We start from the raw sequence: 27,388 nt of genomic DNA, 5'->3' as shown, positions 1-27,388 counted from the left end.
GATTGCAAAGAAGGGCCATGTAGCCCAATAATTGATTTACCAAATATGGTCACTGATCAGGGACATCTCCTGGAACGAAGTCACTTGAACAGATTTTCAAGTGATGACTTTGGCAGGCTCAGAATGGAATACTTTACATCCACTCCATGCAAAATGGCTACCCTTGTAGAAGTGTCCGCTGAACACAATAACACCCAAGCTGAATATCTAACAAAGTTCCCTATCTTTGATGAGAGTACAGCCAAGGAACTACAGACACCAAAGCTGGCTACACACAATAAGTCTCAAAGTAATCAAGCTCCAAACCTACTGGAAGGAGGTATTCACTTCCCTCAAAATATTATCTTGGAAATACTCAGTAAAGGATACAAAATACCTGTTTGGATGTTTGGTTGATTTAATGAAGGAAAGGGTTATTTCACCGACAGATTATCCTATTGGACACAGTGGAAAACCAAATGTCTCCTTGTGGGCAGAAGCTGATGAAAACTTTAATTTATCATCTAACACCATCCAGAAAATTGCTAGCCTTTCCTATGAAGAGCTACTTTCTTATGTTACACAGACGAATCAGGGTAGGTCTTTGCCTTCAGACTGAATCTAGATAAAGTAAATGAGGCCTTAATACTCCAAATCATCACCAAAGAGACTATACCAAACCTACCTAAAAGAAGTACTAGAGAAGAACAGGTGAAGTCAAAAGTTAAAAAGAAAGACAAAGATTCAAAAAACAAAAGATCAGCTAACTCCATAAGACAACCAAATTGCAAGGTTAACAAAAACAACAAAGGTAAGAAAGGTTTCATACATCTTACCAAAAAAGGGAGAAGGATGGATTTTAAACCCTTATTTCAAATGCTAGATGTGATGCAAGGTGACCAAAGGAACAAAGATGACCAGATAATTCTGTAGCAGGGAAATGGAAAAGCAAAAGAAGTGACTGCAAAAGAAGGAAATCAACGGCACACACTGAAAATGGGGGAGAAAGCCAAAAAGCCACCAGCAGAGAAAGGGGAAGCACCTGTTTGGAAGAAGAGACAAGCTATCAAACAGATCTCAAAGATTCTATCATCAGATTCACACTCTCCACTCAACGGAAATTCAGAGATGATTACAGCCAAAGTGGACAGCAATGAAGTGGGAGGAGACAATGGCAGACAAATCCCAGTGCTGATACGAGACAGATATGCAACAGCTAAGAAAAGAGGGGGAATCTATAAGAGACCCACATATATGTATGGAAATACAAATTATTCTGCTAACTACAGACCAAATTTTAAGGCAGATGTACACGCTGATTTTAATCAGGCTAGGCACAAAGATCTAAACCATTTTCGGTGGGATTATAGCAGCTACGAGGGTAGACCAGCCTGGAACTTAATGTACTGACCAAGTAGTCATTGCAATGAGCCAGAGTGCTTAAACACCAGCACCATGAAACCTAGCTGGATGCCCCTGATAACCCACCTGTATGGAAATGTTGTCATATACCCAGATGTTAAGACTAAGGCTCAAAAGAGAGCGCCAATTCTAAGGGCTTGCTTATTGAAAATCCTTTCATGGAACATAGCTGGTTGGGCCTCCAGACAGAGTGACCCAGCAATACTCAGTTATTTAGGATTACATGATATAACTGCAGTACAGAAAACCTGGGGCATTGATAATATTAGTTTGAATAGCTATTTGCTGCTTAACAACCACGCAGTTCCTAGCAGTGGAAAGGGTCGCCCAAAAGCGGGGATGGCTCTTATGTTCTCTTCTGCTTTGAAGGCTAGGGTCAAATGGCACCCACCTTGTGACAAAATTGCTATGGCCACCTTACTTGTTACCAGGTCAAGCACTTATTTGATTATCAATGCTTATATTCCTCCATTGTCTTCCAAAAATCAAATAACTTAAATGTGGAACCAACTGGAACTTTATATTACAAATTTACAATCCATAGCCCCCAATGCATATCTGATACTTATAGGAGAACTGAATGCAAGAACTATATTGAATAATGACATCTTTTACTCTTCCAATGTCTGGGAGAACCACACCCCAATGAATTATAGAACATCAAAAGATTTGAAGATCAATTATAGTGGGATATGCCTGGTACAGATGGTAGAACGTCTCACTCTTTATATTGTAAATGGCAATGAACTGTTTGATAACTGTGCAGAATTACTTTTGTATCAGGGAAGGGTAGCAGTGTGGTAGACTATGTGTTAATTTCACCATCTTTAACCAGATTGGTTAAGGAATTCTCTGTCAGACATAGAACAGATAGTGATCATCTACCCGTACTTTTAACCTTGTCACTTCTACACCCAATACATCTTCCCCCTGAACATCATTTAGGTGACAATGTCTTATCTCTATGGTTTTGTTGTTGTTTAGTCGTTAAGTCGTGTCTGACTCTTCATGACCCCATGGACCAGAGCACGCCAGGCCCTCCTGTCTTTCACTGCCTCCTGGAGTTGGGTCAAATTCATGTTGGTTGCTTCGATGACACTGTCCAACCATCTCATCCTATTTCGTCCCCTTCTCCTCTTGCCTTCACACTTTCCCAACATCAGCGTCTTTTCCAGGGAGTCTTCTCTTTTCAGGAAATGGTCAAAATATTGGAGCCTCAGTTTCAGGATCTGTCCTTCCAGCACTCAGGGTTGATTTCCTTCAAAATGGATAGGTTTGTTCTCTTTGCAGTCCAGGGGACTCTCAAGAGTCTCCTCCAGCACCACAATTCAATGTGATACAAACATCTAATTTAGACAGATGAATTAATGTAAAAGTCTCCAGTTTCTTCAAATCTCCTCCCAGTGAGAAATTAAGAAACTTACTAACAGCACCTATGAAACCTACTTTGGCTTTCATTGTGACAAACTACAACTCCCTAGTTTTAACAATACAATCTGTTCTAAACCCCAAACAATCTCACACCCATAAACAACCGGGAAGGTACACTCCTAAATGGTTTGATAAGGAATGCTCCCTTAAAAAAACTAACTTAGAGAAATATACATGTAGTATAGGAAGAAGAATCTGGCAGTTCTCCCCCAGGAGTACTATGTAGTTAAAAACCAATATAATACCCTGATTGCCAAGAAAAAGAAAAATGTCAAAAACAATGGAACATCTTGATAGACTCTGTGCTAAACAAAGATTCTAAGCTATTCTGGGCCTTGGTCTTTGGAGCTCTAGCACCCAAACAGGATCAGCTTGATGTAGTATCCTGGCGAATATATGGAAACGGTATTTCACCCAAATATTTGAGGAAACTAAACCCTCACAAATTGTTAACATCATATCCCTAGACCAAACCAAATTGCCAAACTGGGACCAAGTAACTGAAAATGAAATAAGGCCATTAATAACTTGCCTAAAATCAGGGAAGACACTGGGAGCCATCTAATACCAAGATAATCTTTAAAGAGCAATGTAGATGGTCTATTTTTATCTCATCTATTTACATTCATTAATAACACTGGGCAAATTCCTGGTTAGAGGCAATACTGATACCAATCTATAAGAAGGGGAACAAAGACAAACCTTCAAATTAGCCAGTTAGCCTTCTGTCAATAGTGGGCAAGCTTTACGCTAGATATCATAATAATAAATTAATCACATGGATTGAGGAGGAGGATATCTTAGGGAATGAACAGGCTGGTTTAAAGGAAGAGCCACTCCACCTTTGACCACTGTATAGCACTGAATCACCTTGCAGAGAAGTATATGGGCTGTCACGGGAATGGCCTGTTTTCAGCTTTCATAAATTTAAAGTGTGCCTTTGACTCAATACCCAGAGGAAATTTATGGGAAAAACTCTACTCTTCCTCGATTGATAAGAGGCTATTATATCTTATCAGAAGCCTCTACCAACAGACCACAATTAGGATAAGATGTGGAGTTGATGGGAATCTTATCAAACCCTATTCAGGCAGAGAGAGGGGTCTGCCAAGGTTGTATTCTGGCGCCTACATTATTTAATCTGTACCTAAATGACCTTCCTAAAAGCTGCTCAGCTCCTGAATTTCACCCCCCGAAATTGGCTAAAATCAACGTGCCCCTACTACTATACGCAGATGACGCAGTTATGTCACTATCAGAAGTTGGTCTTAAACGAATTCTATGTGCATTTATGAGTCACTGCAGGAACAACCTATTAACAATTAACTTCAAGAAACCAACAATTAACTTCTCCTGGTCTCACCATAGACAAGTAGCAGTGCAGGTGGCTAATAATACAAGCAAAGTTCTTAGATGATACCACCATGTCCAGGGTGGGCAGTTCATCCCTGCTGCTCTACAGATAGTTAAGTATAAAATTCTTGTGCAGCTCCTGTATGGTGTTGCAATTTGGATAAATGGTTTCAATCCCTCAGTTAAAAGTGTTCTGTCAAATTCGCTGCAACTCCTATTCGCCATGCGTCTCTTCAGCTGCCTTGCATTTGGAGGCTGGCCTTCAGTCAGTGGAATGTCAAGCTTGGCTGTATGCATTCCGATTCTGGTTGAAGGTGGTATATGCTCCCACAACCAGTGGGTATTTACACTATTTACAGAAATGCCTTTGCCAGCTCATGGCAATATTAGTAATAAAGGAACTGGTGTCCAACAAACCCCAACCAGTTTCTGACTAATATTGCATAAGGGATTTACTGACAAATTACATCTTTTAGGCTTCTCCATGGACTTCTTTCTGAGTCAGCCTTATGACAGTACCAAGTCAATGCTTGTACAACACGTTAAAGACATAGATCTCCAGTATTTACTATTTACTAGTATTTACTAGCACGTTAAAGACATAGATCTCCAGTATTTACTAGCATGTGCAGACAGGACCTGCTCACCAATGTACTTTGGTTTAAATTTTAACTTCCCCAAGTTAGCAAATTATCTATATCAAATCACAGTACCAAGGTATCATTTTGTCTTCTCAAGGGCTAGGTTTAATTGCTTTCCCTCAGCCTCGTTAAAAGGGCGCTTTAATAACATTCCTTACAGAAAAAGGATATGCCCCTGTGGGGAAGAAACAGTTGAGTCCTTGGCACACACCATTCTAGAATGTAGCTTATATAGGTCTGAACATATCTGTTATCTCTACCCGATAATGTGTAAATGTACTAATATACCTCCCACAAACTACCTGAAGTTTCTGCTGTCCGGAGAGAACCAATTAATAACACAGTCAGTGGCTAAGTTTTTGTTCTCAGTTTTAAGAATTTGTGAAATGTTATATTAAGACAATTAATGACTCAAGTTTTATACTGTTAATATGTTCTCTTTTTTTAATTATTCGCACAGAAATGCAAACAAAGCAAATAGAGACAAGAAAACAAAGAAAAAGAAAAAAGAAAAGGAAAAAGGATTAACCCCTAAAACTAACCCCACCGCCCTTTGGAGTCCGAGACTCCAGCTTCGTAAACCTATCTGCTCCCCCAATTTCATTTCCAGTATGTGCTAAGTAGATATACATACATCATAAACTTTGCCCTACACTCCTGTCTTCTTCTGGGCCCAAGAATATATTAGTTCCCAGCTTTGTTTTACATAGTCTCTTGGTTGTTCCCGTAGTGCTTCTGATAGGGTGTCCAGTTATGCTACAGTATGTCCCATAACTTCTTTAATAGCTCTTCTATCATTGGTACCTCTTCAGTTTTCCATTTTTGGGCCCAGAGTAGTCTAGCTGCTGTGAGTATATATATAATACAAAGCTTCAATTTATTATCATTAATGCCTGATATGACATTCAATAATGCCATTTCAGGTTTTATATCTAATTTCTGCTGAGTAATTTCTTTTGCTACATCCCATACCTGTGTCCAGTAATTTTTGACCTTTTTGCATGTCCACCACATATGATAATAAGTTCCTGCATTCTTTTTACACTTCCAGCATATATTGCTGCTGCCCTCTGATATTTTTGCTAGTCTTACAGGTGTGTAATGCCATCTATAAAACATTTTAAGGATATTTTCTCGAAGATTTGCTGGTTTCAGCATCTTATAGCTTTCTTTCCACATCTTAGTCCAATCATCAAGATCCACACTGTATCCAAAATTTTTTGCCCATTTTACCATTGTCTCTTTCACCCTTTCATCCTCTAAATCATATTCTACTAAATATGTATACATTTTTTTGATTATTTTTTGTCCGTGTATATCCACAATCTATCCACTTGTACTTTACCCTCAAAGAAACCCACCATCCTATCTTTTTTATATCTTGATTCTAATTTTGCCATTGACCACCAATCAACAGCTATACCCATTTTTTCAAGCTCTTGTTTGTCCTTTATCTTCTGCTCATTAGTTAACAGGTTTTCATATGTAGTTAGCATTCCTTTCTGGTTCAGGGTTTTTAATGTAAATGCTTCCATGGGTGCCACCCACAATGGGATTTTCTCATAAGTTTGTGTTTGAAATTTTTGCCATACCATCCCTAGGGCCTTCCTGATAATGTGTTCTCCAAACTGTGAGTGTTCCCTATATTTCCCATACCATACATATGCGTGCCATCCCATCTTTAAATCGTGTCCCTCTAGTTTCAGAAGTCTTTGATTTTCTAAAGTTATCCATTCTTTAATCCAGGTCATCGCTGAGGCCTTATAATATAATAACCAGTTCGGCAAGCCCACTCCCCCCCTTTCTTTCAAATCTTGTAACAGTTTAAGTTTTATTCTTGGCTTCTTAGATTTCCATAAAAAAATTGATGTTAATCTGTCCAAATCCTTGAAGTATTTAAAATTCAATAGTATTGGGAGATTTTGAAATAGGAATAGGAGTTTAGGTAAGATCATCATTTTTATTGCTGATATTCTTCCCATAAATGTGAGTTGTAGTTTGCTCCAATCCTCCAGATTTTTCTGAATTTCTTTCTGCATTGCTAAGTAGTACTCTTTCATTAAATTGCTTGCTTTTTTGGAAATAATCACTCCTAAATATTTAATTTTTTTCACCACCTCAAAATTTGAGTTCTGTGCTAATTTTTGAACATCTTCTTTCTTTATGTTTTTTGTCATGAATTTGGTTTTTTGATAGTTTACTTTAAATCCGGCCACCTGTCCGAAATCTTCTATAACTTCCAATAACCCTTCAAGATTTTCCAAAGGGTTTTCTAGTATTATCGCTAAGTCATCTGCATACGCTTGTAGCTTAAATTCTTCTCCTCTAATCCTGAGTCTTTTAATTGCTTTGTTGTCTCTGATCTGCTTGTTAAGTATTTCCAGTACTAAAATAAATAGTAGGGGGGATAGTGGGCAGCCCTGTCTTGTTCCTTGTTCAATCTGTATATTCCCAGTTAGGTTTCCGTTAACTTTTATCTTTGCTACTTGCTTAGTATATATTGCCTTGATTGCTTGTAAATATGTTCTAACAGCTTACTTATTCTGTATATCTTATATAATGTTTTTATCTTTGAACTTTCGGGTCTTTGACCGTATAATAATAAAACTCAAACGATGCCTTCTGAAAGTAGAGGCAGCCTTTGTGGCCCCGACAAACTGCACAGTCCCAGGATGCCTCTAGAAAAAGAGAATGGTCAACCACTTCCCTGTTTTCTTTACCTGGAAAAACCTGAAAAGGGTTGCTATAATTGAAAATTGACTTGATAGCACATGATCATTACTAACTATTCAAGTAAGATAATGGGATTGGTCTTTTGATGTTGTTACAAGTCTGGTATTTCTCGAAAGGAGTCCACCATTTCCTTCATAGAGGAATCTGTGCCTCTGATATTTGCTCTGTCAAACATATGACTGAGCTGTGAAAGCTTGCTAGAAGTTCAGATTCTTAAAATACAGGCAAATTGCAAGAACACAGATCTATTTTACATTTGTTCTTTTAAAAAGACATTGAGAAAGGGAGTTCCTTAACTCGCAGATAATTAGCTTATTTGCTGGTTAAGCAATTTGGAATGACATGTATATTACTTTAATGGTAAGGAGACACATGGAACTCCAAGGGGAGTTCACTCAATAACCAATATAATTCTGATGTTTTGTCTGACTAGGAATCCAAGTTTGTGTCTTACCTGTAACAACTCAAAATGAACATTCTATTTTGTTATAAAAATGAAACACTCTTGGATTCTGTATTATCTGATAAATGCCTGTAATGGTAAACAATATCTATTTGGTTAAAGGAGACTGGTGCAGACCATGGGGCATGTTAGTTGGGATTTGGGACAAAATAGATTTGGCATGTGTACCAAAACAAGGTAATGAGGAAACTCAAGTAGCGGGAAACTTAGTCAGAAACTGGTTGGGTTTTGTTGGACACCATTTCCTTTATTACTAATATTGCCATCAAGTTAAAGTTGTTTTAGTACCCCATTTACACTTGTTCACCCAACATATGTAGACAGGTGTTACTAGAGAGCAAGAGCTTGTTTCTTACATAGCTTTCTGAAAAGCAAGTTCAAGAAATGTTACATGTTAGGACAAAATGGTCTTAACGTTTCACACCAAAATGTGGATATTTATTGGGTGTTTGTGGTACTTTCCCTTTCACATTATTATGTGTCTGAAGACATACAGCTAAGCATCTGATTGTAATCTCATGGGATGTTTTTCTCCTTTCAGATATTGATGAATGTGCTGCAAAGATGCATTATTGTCATGCCAACACAGTATGTGTTAACCTGCCTGGATCATATCGTTGTGACTGTGTCCCAGGGTATATTCGCATTGATGATTTCTCATGTACAGGTAAGCTCTTAATATGATATCACAACATGATACTTTCTTATCACCCAAAGATGATCAGTTGGAAGAGCAATTATTCTTCATATTATAGTTGATGGAACCAATTACCGTGGAAAGTGGTGAGTGCTTTGATGCTGGAAGCATTCAAGAGACACCATCTGTCATACTTTGATTTGGATTCCTGCACTGAGCAGGGGGTTGGACTCAAAGGCCTTACAGGCCCCTTGCAACTCCATTATTCTGTGATTCTGTATATGAGGCAAGGTTATTCAGTGAGGAAAAATACATAATCACTGAAAGCGGAAAAAGGATTTTTTAACAAAATATTTTTAAAGTGCTTAAATTGTCGGATTATTGCAAATATATTTAGCATTAGTGAAGGATATTTATTACAGAATTATACCATGATTAACCCAGTGAGATGGAAATATTGCGAATTACATAGATAACTTGTACATTAATGATAAAATAGTTTAGTGTCGTATCCTTAAACTATTTATCCAGCATATTTTGAGCTCTGGTTCATATTATTACATTTTAGATATTTTGTTTGCAAGGTTTTTTTTTTTGACGAATGGACACTGCACTGTTGATGCTTGATAGATCTTTTAATTATCACAAATGATGTCCTTCAGAATATTTGTGGAAGTGGCCTTTAAGATGTATTTATCTTGAATAGATGTTTATGATATTTATTTGTCATAACTGTTATATGTTCTTCTAAAATATGAGACTTTAGTTTCCTTGAATTAAAACCTCTAGACAGTGTGAAATGCATTTGCGGTATCTATCAAAAAGTGAAAAATACAGTCCACTTTTTGTGAGGAAAAGACTGTTCTAGAGAGTGAAACTTCTTGCATGTTTCTATTTCTCATACATACACAAAATGCAAGCATAATTCTTTTATTTAATGAGAATTCAGGGAGTCGGTGCCTAGTTGTTCTCACAGAGTCTTCGTGCTGAAAAGCTTATCATCACCATCTTTCACCACATACTGTATAGCACCAGCCATCTGACAAAATGGGATAGAGTAAGGGAAGAAAGTGCTTAGAATGAGCACACTGTCTGTTTTTGTGCTTCAGTTTGCCCTGAAAAAGCAAGACTAGAAATACCTCTTGTATGACACTAAGTCTTGTGCAGGATTGGATTGAGCTGATATGGGGGCACGGCACAGAAGTCCTTGGGGAGTATTTCTCAAAAGAACACTCTGTCTGCATGTAGAGTAAAATCAACATTAAGTGTTTGAATGGTCATTGTTGTTGTTTAGTTGTTAAGTCGTGTCTGAATCTTCGTGATCCCATGGACCAGAGCATGCCAGGCCCTCCTGTCTTCCACTGCCTCCCAGAGTTGGGTCAAATTCATGTTGTTAGCTTTGATGATACTGTCCAATTATCTCATCCTCTGTTGTCCCCTTCTCCTCTTGCCTTCACACTTTCCCAACATCAGCGTCTTTTCCAGGGAGCCTTCTCTTCTCATGAGATGGCCAGAGTATTGGAGCCTCAGCTTCAGGATCTGTCCTATGTTTCTCATGGCTTTCCTCCCAAGAAGCAGGTATCTTTTAATTTCGTGGCTGCTGTCACCAACTGCAGCGATCATGGAGCCCAAGAAAGTAAAATTGGTCACTGCCTCCATATCTTCCCCTTCTATTTACCAGGAAGTAATGGGACCAGTGGCCATGATCTTAGATATTTTGATGTTGAGCTTCAGACCATTTTTTGCACTCTCCTCTTTCACCCTCATTAAAAGGTTCTTTAATTCCTCCTCACTTTCTGCCATCAGAATGGTATCATCTGCATATCTGAGGTTGTTGATATTTCTTCTGGCAATCTAAATTCTGGCTTGGGATTTATCCAGTACAGCCTTTCACATGATGTATCCTGCATATAAGTTAAATAAGCAAGGAGCCAATACACAGTCTTGTCGTACTCCTTTCCCAATTTTGAACCAATCAGTTGTTCCATATCCAGTTCTAACTGTTGCTTCCTGTCCCACATATAGATTTTTCAGGAGATAGATAAGGTGGTCAGGCACTCCCATTTCTTTAAGAACTTGCCACAGTTTGCTGTGGTCCACACAGTCAAAGGCTTTTGCGTAGTCAATGAAGCAGAAGTAGATGTTTTTCTGGAACTATTTGGCTTTCTCCATAATACAGCAAATGTTAGCAATTTGGTCTCTAGTTCCTCTGCCCCTTCGAAATCCAGCTTGTACTTCTGGGAGTTCTCGGTCCACATACTGCTGAAGCCTACCTTGTAGATTTTGAGCATAACCTTGTTAGCGTGGGAAATGAGTGCAATTGTATGGTAGTTGGAGCATTCTTTGGCACTGCCCTTCTTTGGGATTGGGATGTAGACTGATCTTCTCCAATCCTCTGGCAACTGCTGAGTTTTCCAAACTTGCTGGCATATTGAGTGTAGCATCTTAACAGCGTCATCTTTTAAGGTTTTAATTAGTTCAACTGGTATGGCATCACCTCCACTGGCCTTGTTGTTAGCCGTACTTTCTAAGACCTACTTGACTTCATTTTCCAGGATGTCTGGCTCAAGGTCAGCAAGCACACTATCTGGGCTGTTCGGGATTTGGTTTAGATTGTACCTGACTAGCCCAGTGGTTTTTCCTACTCTCTTCAGTTTAAGCTTGAAGTTTGCTATAAGAAGCTGATGATCAGAGCCACAATCAGCTCCAGGTCTTGTTTTTGCTGACTGTTATAGAGCTTCTCCGTCTTTGGCTGCAGAGAACATAATCAATCTGATTTCAGTATTTTCCATCTGGTGATAGAGTCACCTTCTTATGTTGTTGGAAAAGAGTGTTTGTGATGACAAAGAGTGCTTGTTCTCTTCACAAAACTCTATTAGCCTTTGCCCTGCTTCGTTTTGAACTCCAAGGCCAAACTTATCTGTTGTTCCTTTTATCTCTTGACTTCCTACTTTAGCATTCCAGTTCCCTATAATGAGAAGAGCATTTTTCTTTGGTGACAGTTCTAGAAGGTGTTGTAAGTCTTCATAGAATTGGTCAATTTCAGCCTCTTCAGCATTGGTGGTTGTTGCGTAAACATGGATGACTGATGTTGAAAGGTCTGCCTTGGATATGTATTGACATCATTCCATCATTTTTGAGATTGTATCCCAATACAGCTGTTCCCACTCTTTTGTTGACTATGAGGGCCACTCCATTTCTTCTACACGATTCTTGTCCACAACAGTAGACATGATAATTGTCTGAATTGAATTCGCACATTCCCGTCCATTTTAGTTCACTGACTCCCAGGATGTAAATGTTTATTCTTGCCATCTCCTGAATGGTCATTACTCATTAGCAAAACTGTTGTCCTTTTTACTTGCTTGGATTTAATCTTTCTTGAATTATTAAAGAAGAATTTAGCAACATGCAACAACATGAATAGCTTTAGACATCAAAGTCAGTGTTTTTAAATAACTTGCAGCAGATAGCAGAACGAGAAAGTCTCAGGGGAGCATGAATGTTTTCAGCTAATATCTGTAGGTAGTTTGTTTGAAGAATAAGGAAGTTGATGATATATGTTTGTTTTTCCTAAAATTTAATGAAGAAATATTCTTACCAGTACCTGAATAGACAACTTAAGAAAACAGTCAGAAATGTGAAGTTTATTATTTTTTGTGTAAAACAGTGAAGGTTCTTGAGAAATAATGTTCTTCTGAAATTGAGTTAGGATTTTACAAAGTAGCCTCTCTTTTTAAAATTGTCAGTATGCAAACAATATGCCGAGTGGAAATTGTGCCAAACACACACACACACACACACACACACACACACACACACACACACACACACACACACACACACACACACACACACACACACACACACACACACAAATAGAGTGAAGATTCTAGAAATAGTTGGAGTTTGAAGTTTTTGGTGGTCACATTTCTATGTGTGTACTGGCCAGATGGGAAAGACTAAGGTTCACAGCTAGATTTAAAGCTGGATTGCTAGCTATATTAAATATTATATAGCTTTTTGGATGTTGATATCACCATATGTGAATTTTCTCTGTCTTTATCATAATATATACTAACTTCAGAGTTATCTGCATTGTATATCAAAGAAAATGATTTATTAAGTTTATACTGCCTAAAGTAACTGCTGGTAGGTCTCCAGGGTTTTACATTGTGGGTTTTTTTCAGTGTTTCTTGGAGATGCCAAAGATTGAACCTTGAACCTTCCATCTTCTACTTGATTCGCACACATCAGTTTAGATTATTTTTCTCTACCTTCTGAAATTCCTGATGCTTTCAGAAAACTTATGCCACAAGACATGGGCATACAAACTTTTGTTAGTTATTTTATTTTGACTTCTGCTACTTATTTTATTCTGACTCAGGTCTAGGATAGTGGTTCATAATTTTCTAGCCATTCATAATTTTCTAAAGCTCCTCTTCTTCCTACAAGGCAATGGATGGGTTCACACAGCTAATGCTAAACTGTGCTTTGTTTGTACCAAAAGGGCCTTATGTTTAGATGCATCTTTCGCCTCTTGAACTGACCATTTCAGATAATTATTTTCTCTTCCATGCAATCTGTCAGTTTCTTTGACTTGTCAAACTTTTCCTTGTTTTATCTCCAAACCAGGACTGTGAACTAGTTTTGAAAGTCAATTGAAATCCTGATTTGAAGAGCAAGTCCAAACTGTTGTTTGCTGATTTTAGTGTAATGGCAAACTCTGAACTGGGTGAAAGAAGAAATAATTTAAATTGAAGTATAGAATGTGAGGAGAAGTAGGAATGTATGAGCACAAGGCTAGATCACATGGTGTTCACTTTTGCCTTCAGAGCCTTTGTGGAGAACTTGTACAGCAAATGTCACAACAAAGATCTCTCAGATACTTAACCCCTTCTGTCCGTTGTGAAGAACTCCTATGTATTACTTCCCTCTGTTCCTAAACGTTTTTCTCCTATTTCCTTGCTATAGTAGCCTATAACTGAGGCATCAGTGCAAGATATAATTTGTATTCTTCCTTCTCTTTCTACTACATAGGATTATCTGTCTATACTACATTTTCTCCTTTAGATCTTTTTTTTAAATTACTGACAATTTTTGGAGAACCTCATCTGTCTTTTGAGATTAATTTCCCATCCTATCATTCAAGTGCATTTCTGTGTGCTTTTGTGCTACAGTGGACTGCTTCTAACCTTCATTTCCCCACTGCATCTGTTACATTAATTGGCTAGATTGTCTTTGGTAAGCAATAAAGAAATCTCCAGATCCCCATATCTATAAAAGAATGAGTTTCATGTGGAGAGTCGAACAAGTATAGGCTGACCTGGTGCAATTTTAATAAATGGTCTGTGAAAAAATAAACAGTGATTTTTCCAAAGGTCTCATTGGGGCAGCAAAGACATCTGAAAGCTTTATGTAGCTGCATTTTGCAGTACAGATACAATGGTGGGTATAAAAGCCATTAATGCTCTTGTGAATTGCAGGAAATACATTCTCCGTTTATGCCTATCTGATGTGCTCATCACACAGTAAGTGATTATGTTAGTTTAAAATATTTAAATATTTCCTGGCTTGGGGTTGGGAGAGAGCCACAATTGCTTAAATGCCCCCTCCTTTTAAAAGATCGCAATGAAATAATTTCATGTCACCTGAGGCTCAGAGTAACTCAGCATCCAGACACATACTATGTGTAGCTCATTGTGGATCCATTGGAGCATTCATTGTTACTGAATCCGAAATAATCCCTTCAGCCTTGACAAGACAGCTCCCTAACATTACATGGACAAGACAGGGAATTTACACAATAAAAACAGCCTTTGGAAACAGGGGCCTCTGAATATGTGTGTATGCATTTGTGTGTGTTTGTCTGTTTGTTCAATTCAGTTCTGTTTTGTTTATGAATATTTGTCCTCCAGATATGCTCAGGGATTTCATTACCATTTGTCCACTCATAAATGAAGAACCAGTAGGTCTTTTCATTGTCTGTGGTTATTTCCTTTTAATTCTGTGTTCATATCAGATGAATTAGAATCTGGTGCCGTGATACACAATTGGGAATCCTGTATCTTGGTAACTGTAATATAAAATGAGCACAGTTTCAAACAATTGTGGATTTCTGATACTTATTTCCTTAATGTTTACGGAAGTGATATCTTGATGTACAAATTATATGTTGCTTCCAAAAAGTCAATTATTAGATATTGTGTCTATAGTAGATTATTATTCATATTGTGTCATTTTACTGGGTGTTTCGTTCAACAAAATGGTAGATTAGACACAGGAATGTGTTGTATGATGATGAGCTTCTATGGCTCAAGTGGAATTTTAGGACACCAGGCATATTGTGTGTGTGTGTGTTTGTGCGTGCCTGCAAGCACCTGTGGGGGGGCACCCCATTCTGTTTAATTTCGCGGATACAGATGGGGGCTTTTCTCCTTTGGCAAGGCGATTCTGGGAGGGTTTTTAAAAAATTTATGTTGTGCCCTCCCCCCACGGCTAGGCTGTTGCTGGCGCTCCCTCCCTTCTCCGCTTCTTCGTCCTGCTGCAGCTGCTGGTGCTGGTAGTGAAGAAGGAGCCGGAGGGGGTTGTGGCCAGCGATGAGGGCTTGCATGCCCCTCCTCTTCCTCCTCGGAGCCCCAGCCGGGCTAAGGAAACTCCTGGGCGGCTTCATCGGACTCTTGCTTCACTTGGCGGAAAATCTGATGCGACCCAGCCTCACCCAGCGGCCCCTGGGTAAATTGAGTTTGAGATCCCTGTCTTAACTATTTTCTTTATGAATTCATTCTTTGATTTTTTTTGTTTCTTTTCTAGATCTGTCTTTTCTTTGAAATTCTGTAATATTTCTATGGTTATAATGATATTCTCAGATTCTTAATTCAATTATCTTTCTTATTGTTTAAATGGTTTTCTTTATTTTTCACGTTTGTTCTCATTAAGAAAATCAATAGTTAAATATATCTTTTTACTGTTTGTTTCTTTCTCATTTACACCTTCAATATATCATTTTCTGCTCTTCACACTTCTTTATTTAAAACAAAATCAATATAAAATCAACTGAGAAAAGAATAAAATTATAAAACAATACAGCACAATCTATGAAATCCCATAGCTTATTGAAACAGTGGGGATTTGTTGAGTCAGCTGCTCTGTGAGCGCCATTGATTCAAATGTGCTTACTTTAGTTGCAACTTACTACACTAAAGTAAGACCTTTCTGGGATTCTATCTATTTTAAGAAGTGTGTGATTCATTCTTTTCATATCATAATTGTGGTATTCTTTGATGCTCCTTCAAAGTTGTCAGAGTTTTCTGAAAAAAACTTTTTCTTGATATTAATGTGGAAGTGGTGAAGGTCGTAGTGGTAGCTGAAGAGTGAATGTGAAATTGATGCATATGCTTTGAGTCTTTCATTGTTAGTTGCTGCTTCTCTCCATTGCTAGGTGCAATGCCTTGTAGATAATTAGTTTTTATCAATATGGGTTGACTTTAGTCAGCTAGTAACAGCTTTCATTGAGTACAATTGTGCTGCTTTATATACTACTGTACTCTGTAGTGCTTAAAGCACTCTCTAGATGGTTTACAATCAGAGATAGGGATGAATTGCCAAAATGGCAGTTTGCCTTGGTTTATAGTTCATCAACTTGATGAACAATGAACCACAAATTTCTCTGCAGTTAACTGATGAGCTACGAATTTGTTCATTGAGTCATCTGAGCTTTTTTTTTTTTTGATAGTCCATGGCTTTTTTAAAAAAACCTGAGTCCCCCATCTCCACACCCTGCCCCCGACCCCTTCTCATTGCCCCATCACATCCCTCCCTTGCCTTCATCCACCTCCACTGCCACCGTCACTCCTACTGCCTATTATGCCCTATATGCCAATGGCCAGTTGATCAGCTGGTTGGCAGGCCATAGGCACAGAGGGTGAACTAAGGAAAACCGCCACCACTGTCTTTGCAAACAGTGGCCTGGCTTCCCTTCTGGCAGCCTGTATGCCTATGGCCTGCTGATCTGCTGATTGGCAGGCCATAGGCACACAGTTTGCCAGAAGGGAAACTGGGCCATTGTTTGCAAAGACAGTGGCGGCAGCATCCCTTATGGCAGCCTAACTTGCCCTGTGGTCCATTGATCAAGCCTGACAGGCCATTGGCACACAGGGTGAGCAAGGCAATGGTGATGTGTGGTGATGGAAGTAGCAATGGGAGATGGGTGGTGGTGGAGGACGATGAAGACAAGATAGGGATGTGACGGAGGCAGTGGGAAGGGGGCAGTGTGGGGCAACGGGCCAGGAAATTTATTGCATCGCCCCAAAATTCATTGCTTCAGGAAAGTTCGGATTCTCCCATTTGGATGAACCCAAACTGATCACAAATTTCCTGGTTTGTTTTCAGCTTAATCCCCATCTCTGTTTACAAATTTAATTATACAGGCTACACATTGCCCTCTTCCCAGTGAACTGGGCACTCACTTTACCAATCTGGGAAGGATAGAAGGCTGAGTTAGCCTTGAGTCACCTTGAGCTGGTTGGGATCAAACTCAGGATGTGAGCAGTCTTGGCTGCAATTCTACTTGTTGGAGCATCTTTCCTTAATGCCATCCAGTTGAAGCTCTTCAAGATGGCTACTCCATAAGTCTTCTATAAGAGCCTTCTTCACAGTAGCTCCAATGCTATGAAACCATCTTCTGGAGGAGCTCTGCCTAGTCCTTTCCCTGTGGACAGATAGAAGGCAATTAAAGACATTGCTTTTCAGGGAGGCTTTCCACACTGACCCTTTCTGATCAACCTTCCCCTTCCTCCACTTTCTTCCATCTGCTCTGGTTTACAGGATTGGTCAATGCCACCTGTTTTTAAAGGTTAACTGTGGTTGTTTTTAGTGGTTTTATCTTTATTTTCTTTTTGTATTATATTTGTTGTAACTTAGTACAGTAGTGCCTTAGCATTAATGGGAGCAGGATATAAAATGAAGAAATAAAATAAATAAATATAAAAACTGCAGTTTAACCACTGTGCCAGGAGGCTCAGATACTGTTATATAGGTGGTCTTTTCCAACAAGAGAGGGAAGGTGTCCAGTTTGTTAGGTTTAATAGGATGCCTGTTGAATTCAGCGAATGCCTTTGTCTTTGAAGGGTTTTTGGTTGATTGCTCTTGTGGAAGTATCATATAGGTCAATAACCTGTTTTGTTTGTTTTTGCATGCAAGGGGTGACTGAAGCAATTGTATAGCGCTCCACCCACAGAGAAATGTTAGTAGAATTCTGGTCATAGTATATATAGAGGTAGTAAAGGCTTCTGTGTGGTAGTCTCTTTTTAAAAACCTTTTTATAGATGGTAGTGTGGTGTCATTGTTACATGCTGTCAAGTTGCTTCCAGTTCATGATGATCCTATGAATTAGTGATCTTCAGAAAGTACTATTATTAGCAGCCCTGCCCAGGTCTTGTAAACTTGGCAGCCTGTTCCTATAATTAAATGCCTCTCTGTGTGTGCTGAATATTTCATGAAATGTGTATTGACAGTGCTAAAGATTTTTTGAACTCTTACTGATTCCTGGGTATTGATCACTTTAGTATTGATCCAAGAACATAACTTCTAAGCATCCTTAGATTGATGCAGAACTATACTGGAGTCCACTGGTAAGAGAGAGTTTGTATTCTACAGTTGTCTCCCTACTGCTGAACTTAAATTTGCATGATATTTGACACAGGTGAAAGTAGCTGCTGTACTTTCAAACAAACAAATACTTGTGAAAAACAAACAAATACTTGTGAAAGTTATTTTTTACAGTGATTTTTACTTGATGCTTAGTTGGACTGCATTGTCTGTGTCTGAAGCTTTCTCATCAGCAGGGTTTGGTATCACAATAGCCCTTGGTAGTCGTGCCTTTTATATGCAGAAGTATTACCATATTTTCTCTCCAGAAAACCATAGCACACATGCAAATTGCAAATGTGAGTTAGGGGGACTTTGAAGTCAAGTTTTTTTCCCTCCCTTCAGAAAGCAAGGTATAGGACCTGCTCTGGACATAGTTTAGTAGGTATTTAACGTGTACCCTAATAGAGTGCTACCTCGACTTATGAACTTAATCTGTATTGGTGTTCGTAAGTCGAAATGTTCGTAAGTTGAAAAAGGAAAAGGAAAAAGGAGCACCTTATCTGTCCGAAGCCTCCTGGGCTTCCACTGCTGCTGTGACCGCCACTGCTGGGAGGCTTGAGCCTGGCCGGGTTTCTTTGGCCACTCACCTCCCAGCTCGCCTTGCACTTGCTCCGTGCCACCCTCCGTGGGCCGATGGCGGCAAATTCAAATGGTGGAGGGCAGCGAGGAGTGAGCAGGAGACAAGCCGGGAGGTGAGCAGCGGAATGAACCCAGTCAGCTCAAGACTGCCAGAGCTCCACTGCCTCCACCGTGCCCGGGGGCGAGTGGCCAAGTGCCCAGCCAGCTCAAGCCTCCCGGCGCTGGGTGACCACTGCCTCCGATCGTGGTGGTGGTGGATCCCCAGGAGGTCTCCCAGGGCTTCTCTGCTGCCATCTGAGACCTCCTGGGGGTCCCCTGCCAGTGCGATTGGTGCCTTCAGGCTTTCCTGGGGGGTAGACTGGGCCCCTCCCCTGGTAGGCCTGGTCTACCAGGCTTTCCTTGGGGGGGTAGACTGGGCATACCAGAGTAAAAGGGTGGGAAATTTAAAATTGTTCCCCCTGCCGCCGCGATCGAACCCCAGGAGGTCTCTGGAGACCTCCGAAGGCACCGATCGTGGTGGCGAGGGATCACCAGGAGGTCTCTGATGGCAGTGGGGAAGCCCTGGGAGACCTCACAGGGCTTCCCTGCCACCATTGGAAACCTCCTGGGGGTCCTCCGCTACCACAATCGGAAGCCCAGGAGGCCGCTGGAGACCTCCAAAGGCTCCGATCGCGGTGGCGGGGGACCCCAGGAGGTCCCATAGCTTATTGAATCAGTGGGGATTTGTTGAGTCAGCTGCTCCGTGAGCACCATTGATTCAAATGTGCTTACTTTAGTTGCAACTTACTACACTAAAGTAAGACCTTTCTGGGATTCTATCTATTTTAAGAAGTGTGTGGTTCAGTCTTTTCATATTATAATAAGCTATGGGACCCCAGGAGGTCTCTGATGGCGGCGGGGAAGCCCTTGGAGACCTCACAGGGCTTCCCTGCTGCCATTGGAGACCTCCTGAGGGTCCCCCACCAGCCCTGGGAGACCTCCCAGGGGCCCCCACCACCATCAGAGACCTCCCGGGGGTCCCTTTTCCTAACCGTTGGGGCAAAAGATTAGCCTCTTCGCCACCAACGGTTTGAATGGAACGAAAAAAAGGCAGGGGAAATTTGAATTTCCCCGCCTTTTCCCCTGCCTTTTTTTTTTTGCAAGTCAAGGCTCTATTCGCAAGTTGATGCAATTTTTTGCGAACAGAACCATTTGTAGGTCGAAATGTTCGTAGGTAGGGACATTTGTAAGTCAAGGTTCCACTGTATTTAGTTGGATATGTTCTTTTCTCAGATCTTCCCAGATTTATTCTGTCATGTATATTGATTGGTCATCTGCTGCTTCTGCTCTTTGCAGTTTCTGTGCTGGTGGGGAAGGGTTTACATGGATGTTTCGGCAGGCCTTCCCACCAGACAATCCCTGATGTCCCTTTCTTTCTTTCTTAATTACTTTCCGATCTGTGTAAGGTTTTATTTATGCTGTTTATATATATTTATTTTTATCACCTGTGTATTGTTAGCCGCCTAGAGTGGTCCTGAGCTGACTAGATAGGCGGGATATAAATTAAATAAATAAATTAAATAAATAAATAAATAAATACTTTGTCCTACAACAAGGTTCCTGTTGGAGACTTTGGAATTTTGGTTAAAAACCTGTAGCTGAGCAGCAGAAGTGCAGGGACTTACAGAGCACAACCAGCTTCAAGTCTCCCTAGAATAGACAATTCCTTTGTTCTCATCAACTGGCACTTACAGTCTTAGTTACTCACTCTGAGACATTGGTAAGAGAAAGAACAACAAGTTTCATTTACCCACAGTTGAATAAATCAAAACAATATACTGTACAAAAATTACTGGTGACAGCAACAGGCCTCATCAGAATCACAGCCTGCTTTCTGCAGACTACATTATAACAGCACACTGGCTGTATAAACTACAGTGGTGCTTTGACTTACGAACGTCCCTACTTATGACCATTTCAGGTTACGACCAGCTACGGCCACAAAATTTTGTTTCTACTTGCGACCAGAGCTTCCACTTATGAACAGAAAAAGGCAGGGAAAAAAGGTGTGAAATTAAAATTTCTAACTGTAGGTGACGACGAGGCTGCTTCTTTGTAGCTCTCGTCCCAGCACTTAGAGAGTGTGCATCATTGTCAGAGGTTTGCGACTGCCTCCTTCTGCTTCTGAAAGAGAGTGTGTGTGTATTTGCAGGGAGGCTTCGGGCTGCCTGGTAAGGTAAAGTGCTATTTTCTGCTTTTAAAAACTGTTCTGGGTGTTTTTGCAGTGTAGTTTTGAGCTGGGAGGGTTATGTTTCTGTGCTGTGATGGGTCTTGGGGGGTTGCTTGTTTTTTGGGTTTTTTCCCCCATTTCCGATGTGTCTTGGGTTTTTTTTTTTGTTGCTTTATGGAGTGTTTTTTTTTCCCATTTCCGATAGATCTTGGGGAATTGGTTGGTTGGTTGGTTCCCCCCCCCCCATTTCTGTTGGGTCTTGGGGGGGTTGGTTGCTTTTGAGGTTTTTTCCCCCATTTCTGATGGGTCTTGGGGGATTTGTTTGTTTTTTGCATTCTCCCCATTTCCAATGGGACTTGGGGGGTTTGATTGCTTTTTGGGGTGTTTTTCCCCATTTTTGATGGGTCCTGCATGCTTCCCTTGTTTTTTCCTTTGTTTTCTTTGCATTTACGGCCTGCTCTGTTTGTTTCCTGTGCATTTCCAATGGGTCTTGCATGCTTGATTGCTTCCCCCCCTTTGGCTGGAAGGGATTAATCGCATTTCCAATGAGTTTTGCAGTTAAGATGTTTTTGGTGATTTTTTTCCTTTGGCCGGAATGGATTAATTGCATTTCAGTGCATTCCTATGGGAAATGGTGCTTCGATTTACAACCATTTCGAGTTACGTCCATCTTCTGGAACGGATTATGGTCATAAGTCGAGGCACCACTGTAACTGCATTAACTAACTGCCAATAACCAAAAGAGAGAGGAAAAGACTCTTTAGCAGAGAGGCATGCCTGTCTTCAAAATTACAGGCAGGGAAGGAGCAATTGGTTACTGCTGTATTGATGGACAGTCACCCCAGCCCTAATAGTTCCCTCCGAGACAAACTCAACAGAGATAGCATATGAGCTGACAGCTCTGGCATGTTCCCAGTTTATGTTGGTTTATTGGTGTTTAGGGCCTTCTGCCACCTGCCTGGTGCTTGGATTTTTTTAAATGTTCACCTGTTTTGTGATGCATGAGAACTGTAGTTCCAGTTGTTTTTAGCTTTATCTTTCATTGTTCTTATTTTCCTTCAAGTTTTACTTCCTGCATCACCAGATGACTTACAGAAACAAAAGAAGGCAGCAGCTATCTATGCAGTGGTGGCTCAAAGTGAATTTTGCTACCAGTTAATGGGTGTGAATGAGCTTTATGAGTTACACTGCCATAACTAGCTTCAGATTGGGCAGATAAGATTAGGTCTGAAAGGAGCCAATGAATGTCTAGAAGCAGGTGGCAGAGAGAAAACAGCAGGCAGAGGATGTTTTTCACGGTAAAGATGTTGCTGTCTCATCTGAACTAGTGGAGCTTCCTGTGATATCTTTAACTCTTACAAATAATGAGACAAGAAGCTTCTTGGTGCAAAGAAGGTATGCAGAGACTTGGGGAAAAATCTTCTTTCCACACCCTTGCCTGTCTTCCAGTAGCTGTCTTACTCCTCATTGATCACACCACATATTGATGTGCCACCAACGACGAGGCAAGGGAAAGAAAGACACGTTGACTTTATCTTAATCCCATGACTATTATTCTCAACCAGCAACTGCAGCTTCTTACATGTAAAAAATGAGGAGTGGTTTTCTGTTGAGTTTAGAATGAAATCCTGTTGCTTGGTCTAGTGCGTTGCACTACCGTACGCCCACTGCATCACTCAGGATTCAGTGTGTCATCTCCTCCATACATTCTTTTGAATCAAATGGGCATATTTATTTATTTATTTATTTATTTATTTATTTATTTATTTATTTATTTATTTATTTATTTATTTATTTATTTATTTATTTATTTATTTATTTATTTATTTATATCCCGTCTATCTGGTCATTGCGACCACTCTAGGTGGCTTGCAACACAAAATACGTGCATAAATATAAAAAAGGATTTATTACACAATTAGGCAATTCTTCAAGATGGAGAACAAAAATTCTAGTTGAATCTTACTGTAAACTACCATATTTGTCGGCGTATAAGATGACTTTTTTGGCCCAAAAACATGCCTCCAAGTGAGGGGGGTCATCTTATACGCTGGGTGCACTTTAGTTGGGCCAGGAAGGAGCCACTGCCATTGAGTGAGTGTCGTGGGGCCGCTCCAGCTGGGGAGGAAGGCAGCGGGCGGGCAGGCAGTCGGTCAGGATGGAGGAAGGGAAGCAGAGACGGCCATGCCTGAGTGGCCAGAGCCCGCCACCGGGCTGCCTGCTGCCCTGCGCCGCTGAGCCAGCTGCTCGCCTGCCCACCACCAGAGAGCCGCTTCCACTCGTCCTCCTCCTCCTTCGGTGCCGCCACCCGGCTGACCGCTTCCCCTCCTCCCCGCTGCTGAGCCAGCTGGCCACTCTCCCGCCCGCCACCAGAGAGCCACCTCCCCTCATACTCCTCCACTGCTGCTGCCCACCCGGCCGCTTCCCCTCCTCCTTGCCCTCCTCGTCGCTGGCCATGAACTTCCAGGGCGGGCCTGGGCCGAGCCCAGGGCAGCCACCGCCGGTGCCGCAGCAGAGTCGTTCACTCTATATTTTGAGTGGAAATGTTGGGGGGTCGTCTTATATGCCCAGTCATCTAGTATGCTGGCAAATACGGTAAGTCAAAACTCAGGTAGGCTCATTTGAATCAATGGAACTATAGGGGAGTTGACTCACCATCTCCCCACGTTTTCAGTGGACCTACTGTAGTGCAATGGACTGTGCTAGTGAGGAGGATTTCAGCCAGCAATTGCTAAATAGGAGAAATCTCCTGACACAATTTTCAAGGAAAACTAGGTACCAGAGCTATGACTGAAGAATGAAAACTTCAGGATCAGTATCTGGCTCCATGAGGATATGGAGAACATCTGCAGGTCAAAGCAGTTGTTATATTTATTAAGGACACAGAAAGCAATAACATCTTTGTCTGGTTGAGCGAGTCCAGAGTCTGCTGATCAGGAACAGATCCTCACATGAGAGAGCAGGGAAGTTTTAACACACATGAGGGGCTCATTGAGCCCTGTACTTGCCATACCTTTTACAGAACCAGTGTCATGCAATATAATTTGTATGCAGTGCACCTCAACCATTATTAGGCCCATAGTGAAAAAGAAAGGCGTAAAATCCCCTAAACCATCTCTCCTGCTAAGGCTTCCAGTAGTCTAGAACACCTTAGCTCCCATGCTCCCTTAATACTCTAGAATAAAATGGGGGTGGGCGGGGATAGAGACATTCCTGTTTGCTACAGGTGTAAAGTAATATGGCCTTAAGGTATACATCAGCAGGGGCAGATTAGTCATAAGGCTTTATCTTGAGGACAGCAACTTGAACTGATTGAAGTGTCTAACAGGGTGAAACAGAGTCATCCTCTACACAAACAGATGATGGAAATAAATGGTGAAGGATATAAAGATCTCAGCTTTGATCTTTTTTTCATTAAGATGACCCATTCCAGTGAGTTTCCCAGATGCTTTTTCATTACTATTAAACACCTGTTGGCCAGAGTAAAAGCCTTATTGGTTGTGGTTCCTTCACCAAGGAACAGGAGGATTTGAGTGATTTTTTTTTTCTGGTGACAGATGAAGGCATGCTTATTTGGCTTGTAGTGCATGACATGTTTAATGAAGTATTTTGTGCTCCATTGAAGAAATATTATACTGCTCTTTTGTTATGCCTTTGTTTAGCAGTATGGCTTTGAATTTCATATATAGTCTTGATAGGGCTTCCCCCCTTTTTATTTTATTTTATTTTATTTTTGCTTGAAGGCTGACCTAAAAACCTTTCTAAGTAAGTAAATAAAATGTAAGCACACTGTATTAACCTATGGGTCAAATCTTTTCCTGCATGAAAAGGTCACATATGCCCAATCCACAGGCTTGTAGAAAAGCAAAGAAAAAGAGCTGTCATTTCAGTCATCTTCAGAAGCACATTGGTAACTAAAGGAACAGCAAGTTTATATTAAGCTTGTCACACCAGAAATTGCTCCAAAAAGGAACAGCCTGGTGGTGGCCAACATTCTCCGTGCTGGAAAGAATGTGTAATCAGCAGCCAGCTCTCCACATGGACTTCAAAAATCATATAAAGTTTATGACTGTATTCGATGGGTATGGTGGCTCTGATGGATCTGCTTCTGTTCTTTGAAAAAAACAGTGGTGGAAAGTATGTATGCATGTATGTGGTGGCGCTGCAGGCTAAACCGCAGAACCCTGTGCTGCAGGGTCAAAAGACCAAGCAGTCATAAGATCGGATCCACGCGACGGAGTGAGCTTCCTTCGCTTGTCCCAGCTCCCGCCAACCTAGCGGTTCGAAAGCATGTAAATGCGAGTAGATCAATAGGAACCACTTCGGTGGGAAGGTAACAGTGTTCCATGTCTAGGTCGCACTGGCCATGTGACCACGGAAGATTGTCTTTGGACAAAACGCTGGCTCTATGGCTTGGAAATGGGGATGAGCACCACCCCCTAGAGTCGAACACGACTGGAAAAAAAATTGTCAAGGGGAACCTTTACTTTTACCTGTATGTATGTATGTATGTATGTATGTATGTATGTATGTATGTATGTATGTATGTATGTATGTATGCATGCATTTATTTATTTATTTATTTATTTATTTATTTATTTATTTATTTATTTATTTATTTATTTATTCATTCATTCATTCATTCATTCATTCATTCATTCATTCACCACCCATCTGGCCAGAGGCCACAGCATGTCACCTATAGTCAAGTCAGCTTCAGATTTTTGTGAGCCCTGGGCCATTGAACATGAGTACAGCTTTTTTAAAAAAATTCTTCCCATGTGGCACAACCACTTCCTCTTTGAACCATGCTATTGTAAAACATTGTAGACACCATCTGATACTACATTCCCTGAAATGGTTCCCTCATTTATGCCAGCCTAGTACTCGCTTAATTGATTCATGCATATTGCTTCCAGGGTTGAGGAAAATTGAAAATTCAATTGTCTCCCAAACTAACATCCAAGTAGCTAATTTAGTTTTGGCCAAATTTAAGTTACAAAATGAAGGGGTGGTTTTTTGTTTTTGTTTTTGTTTGTCCTCAAAGTAAGGTCTGTTTCTTGCATGTTCATGACAGTAAAAATCATGTACTTAGTAGATTAAATATAAATGCCTTCAATGTTAGATGTGCCCTGCATCTTGAAGGTGCCTGTCTTGTACTCCATTTCCCATTGTTTCAGTTGGTAGTTCTACTGAACCTTTTGCTGAAAAGGGCCATGGATTCACTTGCCCATGCTGGCTTTGTACCCTGCATCAGTCATTTTTGACTTGCTGAAATCAGCAATGCATTCCAGAAAAAAAAAAACTAGAAAGAAAGAACTAGAAACCGGGCTTTCTCGGCGGTGGCTCCTCTTCTCTGGAATAACCTACCTCCGGAGATTTGCGCTGCACCCTCACTGGGTACTTTTAAGAACCAACTAAAAACATGGATGTATAGGCAGGCCTTCCCTTCCAGTTAATTCCTGTCCTCTTTCCTTTTTTTCTCTCTTTATTTGATTTATTTTTATTTTTCCCATCTTATAGAATCATTTAATTAATTAATTTTATAATTTTTTTAGAACTTGTTATCCTTATGTTGTAAGCCACCTAGAGTGGTCGAAATGACTAGATAGGCGGGGTATAAATACAATAAATAAATAAAATAAGATGTGATCTGTGAACAATAGAGCTGTTGAGGGAGTATGAGTCCTTCCTTGATCTAACTCAAAATATTACTTAACTATCTCTGCTTCAGATGTTCACTGCAATGGAATGGCACATACGAGTGGACCAGCAAGTCATATCATCCTGGGGACAGTGTTTCCTGTCTTGGATTGACAGTATTTTTACTTTTCATAAATCTTGTTAAAATCTGATATATTTTTTCCAAGTTGACTTATGGATGTAATATTTCAAAAGCATCCATAAACTCATACAGTCATGTATATATTGGGGCATGTCGTTGATAAATCCAGTTATGTGGAATTCCTTACAAGCTGTTGCCTTTAACATAGTCAGTTGAATATCTTTCAGTAGGTAGTTTTGAACTTTCAGCTTGCAGGGGAATGGCAAAGGCCTAAGGTGGGGCAATACGCAAACATCATGCTTCAGTTGAAAGTGGCCTTTCACCCTGCATCACAGTGTCGCCTAAGAGACCCACCAGTGTCATAGGCATAAGTTGCTGATGTGGCTCTGTTCATTTATTTGGCTCTTCAAATATGCAAGCAGTTGGCTCTGGAAAGCTCATTTACGCAGAATGGCAGTGGGGTTGATGTCAAGGATAAATAAACTGAGCTTTGATCCTGGTAGAA

General features: G+C 40.4%; 1 protein-coding gene across 4 annotated transcripts in view; it reads left to right on the top strand.

The window, feature by feature from the left end:
- Positions 1-27,388, top strand: part of NELL1 (neural EGFL like 1) — a 670,736-nt gene that overhangs the window by 362,605 nt on the left and 280,743 nt on the right. For all 4 annotated transcript variants that reach the window (XM_072985884.2, XM_072985883.2, XM_072985886.2 and 1 more), the window contains exon 13: positions 8,564-8,689. In XM_072985884.2, coding sequence (XP_072841985.1) covers positions 8,564-8,689 — 126 coding nt within the window. The remainder of the gene's footprint in view (positions 1-8,563; positions 8,690-27,388) is intronic.

The sequence above is a fragment of the Pogona vitticeps genome, chromosome 1 (genome assembly GCF_051106095.1).
Source record: "Pogona vitticeps strain Pit_001003342236 chromosome 1, PviZW2.1, whole genome shotgun sequence".
Classification (NCBI taxonomy): domain Eukaryota; kingdom Metazoa; phylum Chordata; class Lepidosauria; order Squamata; family Agamidae; genus Pogona; species Pogona vitticeps.
Note: the sequence above shows the minus strand (reverse complement) of the source record. Positions and strands in the feature narration are given on the sequence as shown.